Source organism: Carcharhinus amblyrhynchos, chromosome X (assembly GCF_965287045.1).
Source record: "Carcharhinus amblyrhynchos chromosome X, sCarAmb.v2.hapA, whole genome shotgun sequence".
Lineage (NCBI taxonomy): Eukaryota > Metazoa > Chordata > Chondrichthyes > Carcharhiniformes > Carcharhinidae > Carcharhinus > Carcharhinus amblyrhynchos.
Genome location: NC_137359.1, coordinates 11,722,609 through 11,737,185, shown reverse-complemented (window position 1 = coordinate 11,737,185; position 14,577 = coordinate 11,722,609). Strand labels below are relative to the sequence as shown.

General features: G+C 44.6%; 1 protein-coding gene across 2 annotated transcripts in view; it reads right to left on the bottom strand.

Moving 5' to 3' along the window:
- Positions 1-14,577, bottom strand: part of LOC145361999 (receptor tyrosine-protein kinase erbB-4-like) — a 152,855-nt gene that overhangs the window by 80,055 nt on the left and 58,223 nt on the right. For both annotated transcript variants that reach the window (XM_080218018.1, XM_080218017.1), the window contains exon 2: positions 6,310-6,461. In XM_080218018.1, coding sequence (XP_080074144.1) covers positions 6,310-6,461 — 152 coding nt within the window. The remainder of the gene's footprint in view (positions 1-6,309; positions 6,462-14,577) is intronic.

Sequence of the window (14,577 nt, the reverse complement as noted above, 5' to 3'; positions counted from 1 at the left end):
CCACCTTGGAGAACACTTACCCTAAGATTGGAGGCTGAATGCCCGTGACCACTGAAGTGTTCCCCAAAAGGAAGGGAACACTCCTGCCTGGTGATTGTCGAGCGGTGTTCATTCATCTGTTGTTGTGGTGTCTGCATGGTCTCCCCGATGTACCATACCTCGGGACATCCTTTCCTGCAGCGTATCAGATAGACAATGTTAGCCGAGTCGCATGAGTATGTATTGTGTACCTGGTGGATGGTGTTCTCACATGTAACGGTGGTATCTGTGTCGATGATCCGGCATGTCTTGCAGAGGTTGCTGTGGTAGGGTTGTGTGGTGTTGTGGTCACTGTTCTCCTGAAGGCTGGGTAGTTTGCTGTGGACAATAGTCTGTTTGAGGTTGTGCGGTTATTTGAAGGCAAGAAGTGGGGGTGTGGGGATGGCCTTGGCGAGATGTTCATCTTCATCAATGACATGTTGAATGCTCCGGAGAAGATGTTGTAGCTTCTCCGCTGCGGGGAAGTACTGGACAGCGAAGGGTACTCTGTTGGCTGTGTCCATGATTGTCTTCTGAGGAGGAGGTCAGTGTGGCTTTTTGTTGTGGTGCGTCGGAACTGTTGATCAATGAATCGAGTGCCATATCCTGTTCTTATGAGGGCGTCTTTCGGTGTCTGTGGGCATCTGTTGTGTTCCTCTTCATCTGAGCAGATCCTGTGTATATGGAGGGCTTGCCCGTAGAGGATGGCTTCTTTAACCTGTTTAATGTGGAAGTTAGAGCAGTGGAGCATCATGAGGTTATCCATGGGCTTGCGATACAGTGAGGTGCTGAGGTGACCGTCCTTGATGAAGATATGTGTGTCCAAGAATGCAGCTGATTCTGGAGAGTAGTCCATGGTGAGTCTGATGGTAGGATGGAACGTGATGATGTCATCATATAGTTTCAGTGATTTTTCACCGTGAAGAAAATGTCATCGATGTATCTAGTGTGTAGCATTGGTAGAAGGTCCTGTGCGGTGAAGAGGTCTTCTTCGAATATGTACATGAAGATGTTGGCATATTGAGGTGCAAATGTGGTCCCCATGGCTGTTCTGTATGTCTGGATGAAGAACCGGTTGTTGAACGTGAAGATGTTGTGGTCCAGAATGAAATGGATGAGTTGTAAAATTGCATCTGGAGATTGGCAGTTGTCAGCGTTGAGTACTGAAGCAGTTACAGCAATGCCATCGTCGAGGGGGATGCTGGTGTAGAGCGCCGAGACATCCATTGTAATGAGGAGTGCTCCTGGTTCAACTGCTCCATGTGTGCTACGTTTCTGTAAGAAGTCCATAGTGTCACAACAAAAGCTGGGGGTTCTTTGTACAATGGGTTTCAGGATGCCCTCAACGTAGCCGGAGACGTCCTTGCAAAAGGGTCCCATTGCCCGATACGATGGGACAGCCGACTGTGTTGGCCTTGTGTATCTTCAGAAGGCAGTAGAGATCTCCAGTGCGGGGAGTATGTGGGATGAGAGCATGGAGGATGCTCTCAAGGTCTGAATCAAAGGTCTTAATCAGTATGTTGACTTGGTGGGTGTGTTCTTTGGTCAGATCTGCGGGTAACTGTCTGTAGTGTTCCTGGTTCAGTTGTCGGTACACTTCTTTGCAGTAATCCGTTTTGTTCAGGATGACGATGGCCCCTTCTTTGTCTGCTGGTTTGATAACAATGTTGCGGTTGGTCTTGAGAGTGTGGATGGCGTTGCGTTTTGCTTGGGTGACGTTCGGGGCTGTCTAGTGAGTGCGGCTGATGAATCTGGCATTGTCACATCTCCTGATGACTGGGGCACACATGTTGAGTCGAGGGCAGCGGCCTTCCGGAGGAGTCTAATTCAACCCTTTCCCCTTTGGTTGCTGCACCGCGGATCTCTGTCAGCTGTTCCGGTTCATTGGCTGTCTCATTGTGTTCGCTGTTGGCCTCTTGGGGTTTGTAGAAGAACTCCCGCAGCCTCATTCACCTGATGAATTCCTCTGTGTCCACCATGAAACTGATGGGTCCATTTTGGTGGTGGAGAAGACATTGAGCCCTCGACTGATAACTTTGGTTTCGTCTGGTTGAAGAGTGTAGTCTGACAAGTTGACAGTGGACTTCCTGCAGTGGTACTGCTTTCTACTGTGGTACTGGGGGAGGCTTCGTTGCTGCTGGTGGTGTTACTGAGTTTCTCAAGTTTCCTGTTCTTGGTATGCTATGCTACGACAACAGATGAACGGACAACGCTTGACAATCACCAGGCAGGAGTGTTCCCTTCCTTTCGGGGAACACTTCAGCAGTTAAGGGCTTTCAGCCTCCAATCTTCGGTAAGCGTACTCCAAGGCGGCCTTCACGACATACGACAGCGCAGAGTCACTGAGCAGAGACTGATAGCCAAGTTCCGCACACATGAGGACGGCCTCAACCAGGATCTTGGGTTCATGTCGCACTATCTGTAACCCCCACGACTTGCCTGGGCTTGCAACATCTCTAACTGTCCTGGCTTGGGACAATTCACACCTCTTTAACCTGTGCTTAACCCTCTCTCCACTCACATTGTCTGCATCTGTAAAGATTTGATTATCTGTAAAGACTCGCATTCCAACCATTATCTTGTAATTGAGTTTGAGTTTGTGTCTATATATGCCCTGTTTGTGAACACAACTTGCCACTCACCTGGGAAGGGAGCAGCGCTCTGAAAGCTTGTGCTATCAAATAAACCTGTTGGACTTTAAACTGGTGCTGTGAGACTTCTTACAATGTATCACTACTAACCATTCACTTTGTATCACTGTGCAAGCGTTCACTCAAAAGGATAGGATGGCACAGGTTTCAGCTTGCTGGAGGGTGAGATCACAGACTAGATCTGCTCTGAGTCTGAGGTCACTTCTGATGCCATCTTCAAAAACTCTTGCTGTTGAAGATGGGCATACACCAGGAAATGCGAGGTATACAGCATGGGCAGCCTACTAGTGAGTTTGATCATAGTTGCTCAGAGCATGGAACTATCAGAGCTTCATGCAGAGCATGGAGACTGTTCTGATCAACCCTGAGCTAGTGGGCAGCTCCATGGTCATGACACTGGTGCCCACCCTGTTGGATGCTCTGCAAACAGCTCAGAACAGACTCCATGGCAGCACAGTGCCATCCAAAAGCTATCCAGCAGCAAAAAAAAAATTGCTAGAAGTTAGAAAGCAGTTATGGAAGTGAGAAAATAGGCCAAAAGTGCATCTCAGCATAAACTACAACGCCCTGATACCTGTTAGTACCATAAGTTAATAGACAGGTTTATCATCATGTTGTGAATCAGGGACTGGACAAAATCAATTTCACAAAGGGGTCCTACAACAAGTGTTACTATTTAAATATTTGGACGACCATGTTATATGGTTCTGGCTCGCGCCTGCATGCCTTCTGAGCAGCCTGATCTGGTATGACAAGAGGGGCACTTCCATTGTTGAATGTACACACGCATTAATTGTTCAGGTGTCCGCGTCTGCAAAACAGGAGCAGCACCAGCAGATTTCTGGGCCCTCGTGTGAAGTCTTGATAGACATTTGAATTCAGGTTTCCTTAAGTTTCTTACCAATCTTAAGAAAAAGTGACATTGTGAGTCATCCAGTCTACACGGGACTGGTAGAAAGGGTGGCACAGTGGTTAGTTACCCAGGTTCAATTCTGGCCTCAGTCACTGATTGTGGGAATTTATACTTTCTCCCTGCATCTGTGTGGGTTTTCTCCGGGTGCTCCAGTTTCCTCCCACAGTCCAAAGATTGCAGATTAGGTTGATTAGCCATGCTAAATTGACCCTAGTGTCAGGAGGATTAGAAGGGTAAATGTGTGGGGTTATGGGAATAGGGCCTGGGTGGGATTGTGGTCCATACAGACTCGATGGGCCGAACGGCCTCCTTCTGAGGTCACCTCTGATGCCATCTGCAGGGGTTCTATGATCCTAAATGGGCAAAGTAGCAGTCTGTGTGATATCCTTAGAAATGTTAATTGGTTAGAAAAGTTTGACTGTGGCTACTGTTCAGTGTAGGGCATTAAATATGGAGGGACTACAAAGAGGGCAGGAGTTACAGATTTTTTAGGTTGTAGGCAAGCTCCTTTTTTCCACCACCACTACTTAAGGCAATGATGCTGAGATAGGGTTTCAAACTCAACACATCTTAAGACTGTAAGAAACAGGAACAGGAGTGGGCCATTTGGCCCCTCGAGCCTGCTCTGCCATTCAGTAGGATCATGGCTGATCTAACATTCCTCATGTTCACTTTCCTGCACTTTCCCCATGACCCGTGGTTCCTTTACTGATCAAAAATCTGTCACAGCCTTAAATATACACAAGGGCTCTGTCTCCACAGCTGTAAGACTATAAGTCTTGATCAATTTACTCCCAGAATTTGTATTAGATTAAACAAAAACCTTCTCAGGCCTGGGTTACTCCAGTGATAGTTCATGTTGATATAACTTGCTGGCAAACGTAGATTAGAATCTCCCCACTCACAGCATTTACCACACTTTCCACTTTGCTTTCCAGGAAAGAAGCCATTTAGCAGAGAGCACTCGACATGAGTGGAAATTCAAAAAAGGTAGGTGACCAACATGCAACAGATCTTGACACAAATAATGAAGCTTAATCATAACCATTGATCCTGAAAATACACAACATTGCGTTGGTGAAAGAGACTGAATTGTGAATTCAAAAAAATAGCAACTGCAAACACACATTCATGATTGTCTGAGAATGTGAACATTTGTGAATATAAACCAAAATTCATTGAGACCATTAATATTTACAGAGGTTGAATAGAGATGTCTATTTGTTTAGATTGTGAACAACTTGGATTTATATAGTGCCTTTAACACAGAAAAACATCTTGGACTTCATAAAAACATCATCTATAAAACTGTGATACCAAGACACAAGGAGATATTAGGGCAAGTGACCTAAAGTTTAGTCTGAAAAATAGGTTTTAAGGAGCATCATAAAGAAGGAAAGTGAGGCAGAGTGGTTTAAAGAGGGAATTCCAAAGGTTTGTAGAGGAGTTACCCTGGGGTCAGTATTGGGAGCCTTGCCTTTCCTGATATACATTAATGATCTAGTTCTTGGTGTGCAGGGGACAATTTCACAGTCGGTAGATGACACAAAATGTGGAAGTATTGTAACTGTGAAGAGGACAGTGTAGAACCTCAAAAAGGACACAGACAAGTTGGTGGAGTGCGCAGATAGGGTGGCAGATGAAATTCAATGCAGAGAAGTGTGAGGTGATGCATTTTGGCAGGAATAACATGGAGAGACAACATAAAATAAGGGGTAAAAGTCTTAAGTGGGTGCAGGACTTGGATGTACGTATGCATAGATCATTGAAGGTGGCAGGACAGGTAGACAGAGTAGTAAATAGCATCTTGGGTTTTATTAATAGGGGCAATAGGGGCATAGAGTAAAGAATAAAGAGGTGATGCTGAACTCATACAAGACCTTAAAATGAAATATTGTGTACAGTTCTGGGTACCACACTGTAGGAAGGATGTGAATTGGAGACAGTGTAAGAGGTGGTTTACAAGAATGGTTCCAGGGATAAGAAAGTTCAGCTGTGAAGATAAATTGTAGAGGTGTGAATGTTCTCCTTGGAGAGAAGGCGGCCAAGTGGAGATTTTATAAAGATGTTCAAAACCATGAGGGGGCTGGACAGAGTTGAAAAAGAGAAACTGTTCTTGCTTGTAAAAGGATCAAGAACAAGAGGGCACAAATTAAAAGTGATTTGCAAAAGAAATAAGTGTGATACAAGAAAAATTTTTTCCACACAGCGAGTGGTTTGGGTCTGGACTGCACTGCTTAGAAGTGTGGTGGAGGCAGGTTCATTGAGGCATTCAGGAGGACCTCAGATGATTATTGGCTGGGGTACAGGGAAAAAGCAGGAGAATGCCACGAAGCCACAATACTTGTTTGAAGAGCTGATACAGACACAATGGGCCAAGTGGCCTCCTTCTGCACTGTAACAATTCTGTGATTCTGTGATAGGCAGCTGAAGGTGCGGCCATCAGTGGTGGAGCAATTAAAAAATTGGAAATGCTCAAGAGACCAGAATTAGCAAAATGCAGTTATCTTGGAAGGTTTTAGAGCTGGAGGAGATTAGAGATAGGGAAAGACGAAGCCATGGAGGGATTTGAAAACAAGGATGAGAATTTTAATGTTGAGTGTTGTGTGACAGAGACAGTGTAGGTTGGCGAGTAAAAGGATAATGGGTGAAGAGAACATGGCACAAGTAAAAATGTGAAATGCTTGTGTGAATCTCCTTTTACAGTGGGAAGCCCATTGTCCCTACCCTCAGGAAGGTGAGGTTTCGGTTGGCATTGATGTTGGTGATCTCCAAGTTGCCCATCACAATCTCGCAGTGCATGTACATCTTCTGAAGTTGCTGATACTGCTGCTCCTGGCCAAATAATGAACTCAGCTTGTTTTCTGTGCCGGCACACACTGCAAAAACACAAACAGATCCCATCAGTGAACAAGAGCTTGCATTCATCAGTGAATTTACAATGACTTGCTGTCTACATAGCAGCATACATGTATTAGGCAAAAGTGGTGCATTAAGTGGTGCATTGGGAAAGTACGAGTACCAGCTCCTCCATCATCTATTTATCCCATTCACAGTTTTGCTCCTCTGAGGTGGTTGTTCATTTCAGTTTACAGTGCAGAAGTATAGGATTAACCCAAGCCAATGGGGTTAGAATGTATTGCAGATAGTGAACAACAATTCCTCATCCTTCTTCTGACCCACTGCAACAATCATTTATATTTGTAGAGTGCTTCTAAGGTAGTAAAATACACCAAGGCACTTTACAGGAATGATCATAAAACATAATTTGATACTGAACCACATAAGGAGAATCTAAGACAGATGAATAAACGCTTGGTCAAGGAGGTAGGCTCTAAGGAGCACCTTAAGAGGAAGTGGAGAGGTTTAGAGAAGAAGGCGTGGCTGCCATTGGTGGAGAGATGAAAATCGGGGATGTGCAGAGGCTTGAGATCTCAGGGTTGTGAAGCTGGAGCTAGTTACGGAGATAGGGGAGGGCAAAACCATGGAGGGATTTGAAAATTAGGGTGAAGAATTTTAAAGTTAGGAGCACGGTGACGTGGTGGTAATATCGATGGACTAGTATTCCAGAGACCCAAGCTAATAGTCTGAGGATATGGGTGCAATCCCACCATGGCAGGTGGTGGAATTTAAATTCAATGAATAAATCTGGAATGAAAAGTTAATCTCAGTAATGGTGACCATGATAACTATCATCAATTGTCAGAAAAAGCCCATCTGGTTCACTAATCTCCCTTTAGAGAAGGTATACTGCCATCCTTACCTGGTCTGGCCTACATGTGACTCCAGACCCACAGAAATGTAGTTGACTCTTAACTGCCCAGTGCAATGTCCTAGCAAGCCATTCAGTTCAAGGGCAATTAGGGATGGGCAACAAATGCTGGCCCTGCCCACTAGTGAAGCCCACATCCTATGAAAGAATAAATGAAAACAAAATCGAGGTGATATTCCTCAACAAAGAGCCAATGTAGGTCAGGGAACACAAGGCTGTTGGATGAACTGGACCAACTGTTAAGATCAACTTAATGCAAGATAGGTCCATTCAAAAGTCTGATGGCAGTAGGGAAGAAGCTTTTCTTGAGTTGGTTGGTACGTATCCTCAGACTTTTGTATCTTTTTCCTGACAGAAGAAGGTGGAAGAGAGAATGTCTGAGGTGGGTGGGGTCTGTAATTATGCTGGCTGCTTTTCTGAGGCAACAAGAAGCATAGACAGAGTCAATGGATGGGAGGCTGGTTTGAGTGATGGATTAGGCTTCGTTCACAACCCTTTGTAGTTTCTTGTGATCTTGGACACAGCAGGAGCCATACCAAGCTGTGATACAATCAAAGAATGCTTTCTGTAAAAGTTGGTGAGAGTGGTATCAGACGTGCCAAATTTCCTTAGATCATGGTTGACCCGTGACTTAATTCCACAAACCAGCCTTTGCCCCATACCCCTTAGTACCTTTGGTAACCAAAAATCTATCAATTTCCAATTTAATCTCAAAATTGATCCAGCACGAACTGCCATATGTGGAAGAGGGTACCAAACATCTGCCATGCTCATGCATAACAATATTTCTGAACTTCACTCCAAAAGGTCTGGCTCTAACTTTTTGGTTATGGTCCCCAGTCTTGTACTCCCCACTTGGTGAAAATTCTTTCCAACTTAATGGTTCTCCTTAATATCTTGAAACTTTCAATTAACTAATCCCTGAATCCTCTAAATTCCTGGAAAGACAATCCTTCCCGAGAAGACAATTCTAGTCTGTATAATCTTTCTGGGTAATTTGACCTTTGCATTTTTTTTTTACATCCACTCATAGGATGTGGGCGTCGCTGACTGGACCAGCGACAGACTGGAGGGGCTGATTGTGGACAAGTCCCCAGGACCGGATGGAATGCATCCGAGGGTTCTGAAAGAAATGGCGGAGGTGATAGTGGATGCCTTGGTGGTTATTTTCCAAACCTCGCTGGATTCCGGGGAAGCGCCGGAAGATTGGAAAGCGGCTAATGTTACGCCGTTGTTTAAGAAGGGTGCCAGGCAAAAGGCGGGGAATTATAGGCCGGTTAGTTTAACATCTGTTGTAGGTAAAATGTTAGCATCCGTCATCAAGGAGGAAATAGCGAGGCATCTTGAGGGGAATTGCTTGATAGAGCAGACGCAGCACGGTTTCGTTAAGGGGAAGTCGTGTCTGACAAACTTACTGGAGTTCTATGAGGATGTGTCTAGGGCGGTGGATAGAGGAGAGCCGGTGGATGTGGTCTTTCTTGATTTTCAGAAGGCGTTTGACAAGGTACCTCACAAGAGATTATTGCAGAAGGTCAGGGGACATGGAGTTGGGGGTAGGGTGTTAGCGTGGATAGAGGATTGGTTGTCAAATAGGAGGCAGAGAGTGGGGGTCAATGGGTGCTATTCGGATTGGCGGTTGGTGACTAGTGGAGTGCCCCAGGGGTCGGTGCTGGGGCCTCAGCTATTTACCATTTATATAGATGATCTGGAGGAGGGAACCGAGTGTAGAGTGTCGAAATTTGCTGATGACACCAAGATTGGTGGAACGGCAAATTGCGCGGAGGGTGTGGAGAGTCTGCAGAAGGATCTAGATAGGCTGGGCGAATGGGCCAGGAACTGGCAAATGGAATTTAATGTTGGCAAGTGCGAGGTGGTCCACTTTGGTAGGAATAATGGTAGGAAGGATTATTACTTACGTGGAGAAAAACTGCAGCAGGCGACGGTGCAGAGGGACCTCGGGGTCCTTGTGCATGAGTCGCAAAAACCCAGCTTGCAGGTGCAGCAGGTGGTCAGGAAGGCTAATGGGATGCTGGCCTTCATAGCGAGGGGGACTGAATATAAAAGTAGGGAGGTCTTGCTGCAGCTGTATAGGGCATTGGTGAGGCCGCAGCTGGAGTACTGTGTGCAGTTTTGGGCGCCGTACTTACGCAAGGATATTTTGGCCTTGGAGGGAGTGCAGAGGAGGTTTACTAGGCTGATGCCGGAGTTGAGGCGGTTGAGCTATGAGGAGAGGCTGAATAAACTAGGCTTGTACTCGTTAGAGTTTAGAAGAATGAGGGGAGATCTCATTGAGACGTATAAGATGATGAATGGGATGGATAGGATAGAGGTGGAGAGACTCTTCCCGCTCAGAAAGGACAGTAGGACTAGGGGGCACAGCCTCAAGATAAAGGGGGAGGCGGTTTAGAACGGAGTTGAGGAAGAATTTCTTCACTCAAAGGGTGGTGAATCTCTGGAATTCTCTGCCCGTTGAAGTGGTGGAGGCTGCCTCGCTAAATATTTTTAAGATGCGGGTTGATGGGTTTTTGATAAGAGAGGGGATTAAGGGTTATGGGGAGAGGGCGGGAATGTGGAACTGAGCCACGACAGATCAGCCATGATCTTATTGAATGGCGGGGCAGGCTCGAAGGGCCAGATGGCCTACTCCTGCTCCTATTTCTTATGTTCTTATTGCCCAACCCTGAGGGCATTTAAGAGTCAACATTGCTGTGGATCTGGAGTCACATGTAGGCCAGGCCAGGCAAGGGAATGAAATCTGCCTTAAGGCCATTTGCGAACGAGATGAGTTTTTAATGACAATCAACAATGGTTTCATGGTCATCATTTAATTTTTAATTCCAAATTTCTATTGAATTGAAATTTCACCATCAGCTGTGGTGTGATTCGACCCTGGGTATCTGAATCACTAGTCTAGCAACAATACCACCAGGCCACACTGCCCCCCCACCCCCCGATGAAAAATCACAATAGGCAATTGGGTGAATTTGTTTTATATTTCTTGAAGCTGAGGAGAGAACGGTGTGATTGAAGTATTTACAATAATAAAGAGAACGTGACAGTGCTGATAGAGGAAATGATTGTTCCTTCAGCAAGGGAATCCAAAATAAGGGCAATTAATCTTAGAATTCAAGCTGAACTAGTTAAAAATGAATGCACAAAAAAAAAATTCATGCAAAGAGGTTGAGAATGCAGGATGCACTGGCCCTTAGATGCCAAGTCAAATGAGGTGCTTCAAAGTTAAAACATTTATTTGGGATGGACGGATACGAGATAAGGAGGGCAGGAAGTTGCAATTAAAAAGATAGAGCTATCATGTGGCAAACAAAATGGTGGAACAAACTCAATATCTCAGTAGGTCCTGTCCATAAAAGATGATCAGATGTGTAGGTGGTTAATACCACAACCTCATAAACAAGACACAACATGAAAACCTTGCAAATCAAGTGTGATTTCAAAATTTGGCTCCTCGTTCCACCTGCTCATCTGAAATCAAGTGTGAAACTATACATGGTAAATGCTATTGGCTTGACTTACAGGTAGAACAGAGAAAGTAGATTTGCATGTGTTGATAACATTGCTTCTGTCTGCGTTACCTGGAATTGCAATCAAAACATGAAGTGGTGCCAGTTCCCAGATCTGACTACCTTACAGCTGTACCACACTAATAACTCTTGCACAGAACTGAAGACCTTGGGAACAACTTTATTTTTCCTTGGAGACTTTTCTAAACTTTCTGCCCTCCTTTCCTCAAGTCCCTCCAATAAGTCTCAAGTGGCCGCTCATCACTTGAGCTTGGCACTGACCCGTCAGCCTGCTTTTCAACAATGGGACGCATCAAAACCTCAATTTTGTCCTTGCCCACAAGCTGTGCATGCCTACTTTCTAGCAGGAGCAATAGACAATGAGCTAAAGTGAGCTCAGGGACACTTACGCCAATTATACTGCTCCTTTCACTACCCTGGTTGAGATCAGTTAGTTAAGCGATTGAGGCTGGAGTGGTCCTGGTCTTTGTCACTCAGTATCATTTCCCCAGTGAGCTATCAGGGCACCTGGCACTGTGTGTGTCTATGGCACTATTCACCAGCATGAAGAGGACATCAATCCCCATTTGTTAAAGTGGCAGTTGGCAGGAGGCAAAACCGTCAAACCTATCTCATGCAATTTTCCAGAAAACCTGGGAATTACTGAATTCTAACAACATTTGATCACAGTACACTTTGCACAGTTCTGGTCCCATAGGATACAAAGGTAAGAGAGGCTTGGGCAAGGTACAAAAAAGATTTATTAGAATGATACCAGAACTGAGAGATTGTACCTATCAGGAAAGATTGAACAGGCTCATAAAATAGCCATAAGTACAAAAGCTGTTAAACACACACACACACACACACACACACACACACACACACACACACACACACACACACACACACACACACACACACACACACACACACACACACACACACACACACACACACACACACACACACACACACACACACACGAAAAGATTCCATTCAGGGAACAGAACATTGAGACGGTTGCATTCAACATTTTGTTTTCAGAGTCTTTTAGCCAACAGTGAATCAGGATCCAAATGCATTCCCCTCTCGTGCCGTTATTCTCCAATTTTCTCCCATTTTATGTTAGTGTCCAATTCTATGGAGTGGGTTCTGAACACCCTCTGTCATGTTACCAAAATGCCCACTCTTCATTTGTAAGCACTGTCAACGAGTATATTTACATAGCACCTTTCATGCTTTCAACCCAAAATACTTTACAACCAATTAATTATTTTTGAATTGTAGTCACGGTTCATAGAATCCCTACAGTGCAAAAGAAGGCCATTCAGCCCATCAAGTCTGCACCAATTCTCTGGCAGAGTATCTTATCCCCATCCCCATAACCCCACACATTTACCATGGCCAGTCCACCTTATCTACACCTCTTGTAAAACTAAGGGTCAATTTAGCATGGCCAGTCCCACTAACCTACACATCTTTGGACTGTGGGAGGAAACCAGAGCACCCAGAGGGGACCCATGCAGACAATGTGCAAACTCCACACAGACAGTGACCCAAGGCTGGAATTGAACCCAGGACCCTAGCGCTGTGAGGCAGCACTGCTAACCACTGTGCCACAATGTTGCTCTGTTTCTTATGTTATTATTGTAACTAAAGAAATATGACTATCTGATTGCTGTGTGCAAATTGGCTATGACCAAAATATCTGTTCTTATAAAATGATGTTGGTTGATGGATAAATATTGGCCTGGACACTGAGGAGAACATGCCTGCCTTTCTATAAAATATTGTGGTGGATCTTTTACACCCACTCAAGAAGGCTGATGGGGTCTCAGTTTCACATCTCACCTGAAAATCAGCACCTATGAGAGCCTAGCACTTCCCCAATGCTACTAGCAATACAGTCTTTTGTGCTCAAATCCCTAGACTGGGACTTGAACCCACACCCTTCTAATTCAGAGGTGTGAGTGCTACTCACTAAGCCACAGCTCACTACCGTGCAAGCTATTCAACCACAGAGGGGATCACTGCCAACGCCAATTCTGTCCTTTCGTGTACAACTTCCAACTGTGGTTACCAGACAGCAGCTGGTTTGTCTGACTATTCCCTCACACCACTGAGAGCAGCATAGGACATCCAATCCCAGTTTTGGGGGGAGGTGGGGGGGGGGGGCGTTATTTTTCTTTGATGTATGAGTTCACACTGTGGAAGTGGCTTTCACCCACTGAGCCATGGAGGCAGTGACCCAATTATTTTAAAATGTAACTCAACCACTTTAAAAGCATCATTGCTGAGCAAGAAATAACACAAATTAAAAATCTGTCAGATACCCACTGAACCACAGTGAAAATCTCTGAAAATTCTGGACTAGTATAGACCTGCCTTTTGGCACCATTAATCTGATTACCACCAAAACAAAAGCCCATAAAACTTGGTGTTCAGCAGAAGTGTGCATGTTCCATGTAAGGGTGTGCCCTGCTGTTTTTTTTGTACATCACCTGACTATGTCAGGTAATAGTGTATTTCTAAAAGCAAAAAAGAGTGTAAATCGCTGCAATGTTTCTGATAGCATTGAATTCTGGCCCAATGTGATTGTCTGCCTCATGTGACTAGAGACTCGGGGACAGTTTTCTTGGGGAAAATTAGCAGCTTTGAATGTTTCTGTGACACCTGGACCGGATGGGACACACCCTAGAATCCTCAAGGAAATCCAAGAGGAAATAAGTGAGTCTTTGGGTAAGATTTTTCAGACTTCAACAAAGCTTGGAGCTGTGTCAGGCGACTAGAGGCTTGCAAAATTATCCTGATCTTCAAAGCTATTGAAAACAACATTTGGCGGCTTGAAGAGCTGTCATACAAGAGGAGAATTGTGTCAATAATTTTCGCTGGGGAGAGGGACAGTATTTTGTGGGGAGGAGGAGGGGAAAGCCAATTGGAGGCTATTACTGGAGTCCATCTTTACATGGGCTTACATTTACAGAATGAGACATTACAAATGTACTCCTCCTAATTCAACCACAGCATAGTTTTCAGTAAATGTCTCTTTCTACATATGCAAGTGAAATGCCAATAATGACCCTCCAACTGCATATAATTAAACACAATTATTAGGCCATTAACCATCGGGAGGACTAATTCAGGCCTTCCAAAGTGCTGAGTGAAGTCAGTGATACAGGTGTACAGGAGTTAGTTGATTTGGGTTGAGAGTCCAGAACTATAGGTATAAACCAAATCAATTTTCATTATCACTTGGACTTGGATCAGTGATTGGTACAGCTCAAAGTTCAGATGACAGACAGATAATAGAAGGAAAAATAGCACAAGTAATGGCCCTGCGTGCCTGATTTAGTAGGTTCAGCACTAGTTTGTAAAAGTGCTTCAATAGAATACTATCACAAATGTCACAATAAAAAAAGTTGAACGTAGTGCACTTGGGGAAAGGTTAAACTTTCTGCAGGTTGACAATTGTGAAGATGGTTAGCACCAAGGGATGTAAAAATGTGGGTGTTAAAAGGGGAGAAAGATGGAGCTTGTGAGCATGCTCAATTTTAATTTCAAGCTGTACACATCTAGATTTCCAAATGGAGATCCTGGAGTTTGATATCCCAGGGCCTGAGCAAGATTCAAACTCATTGCCAGTAGACTTTCATCCTCAGTTGGCCAGACCATTTGATAGGGTTAATGAAATTTGTCTTC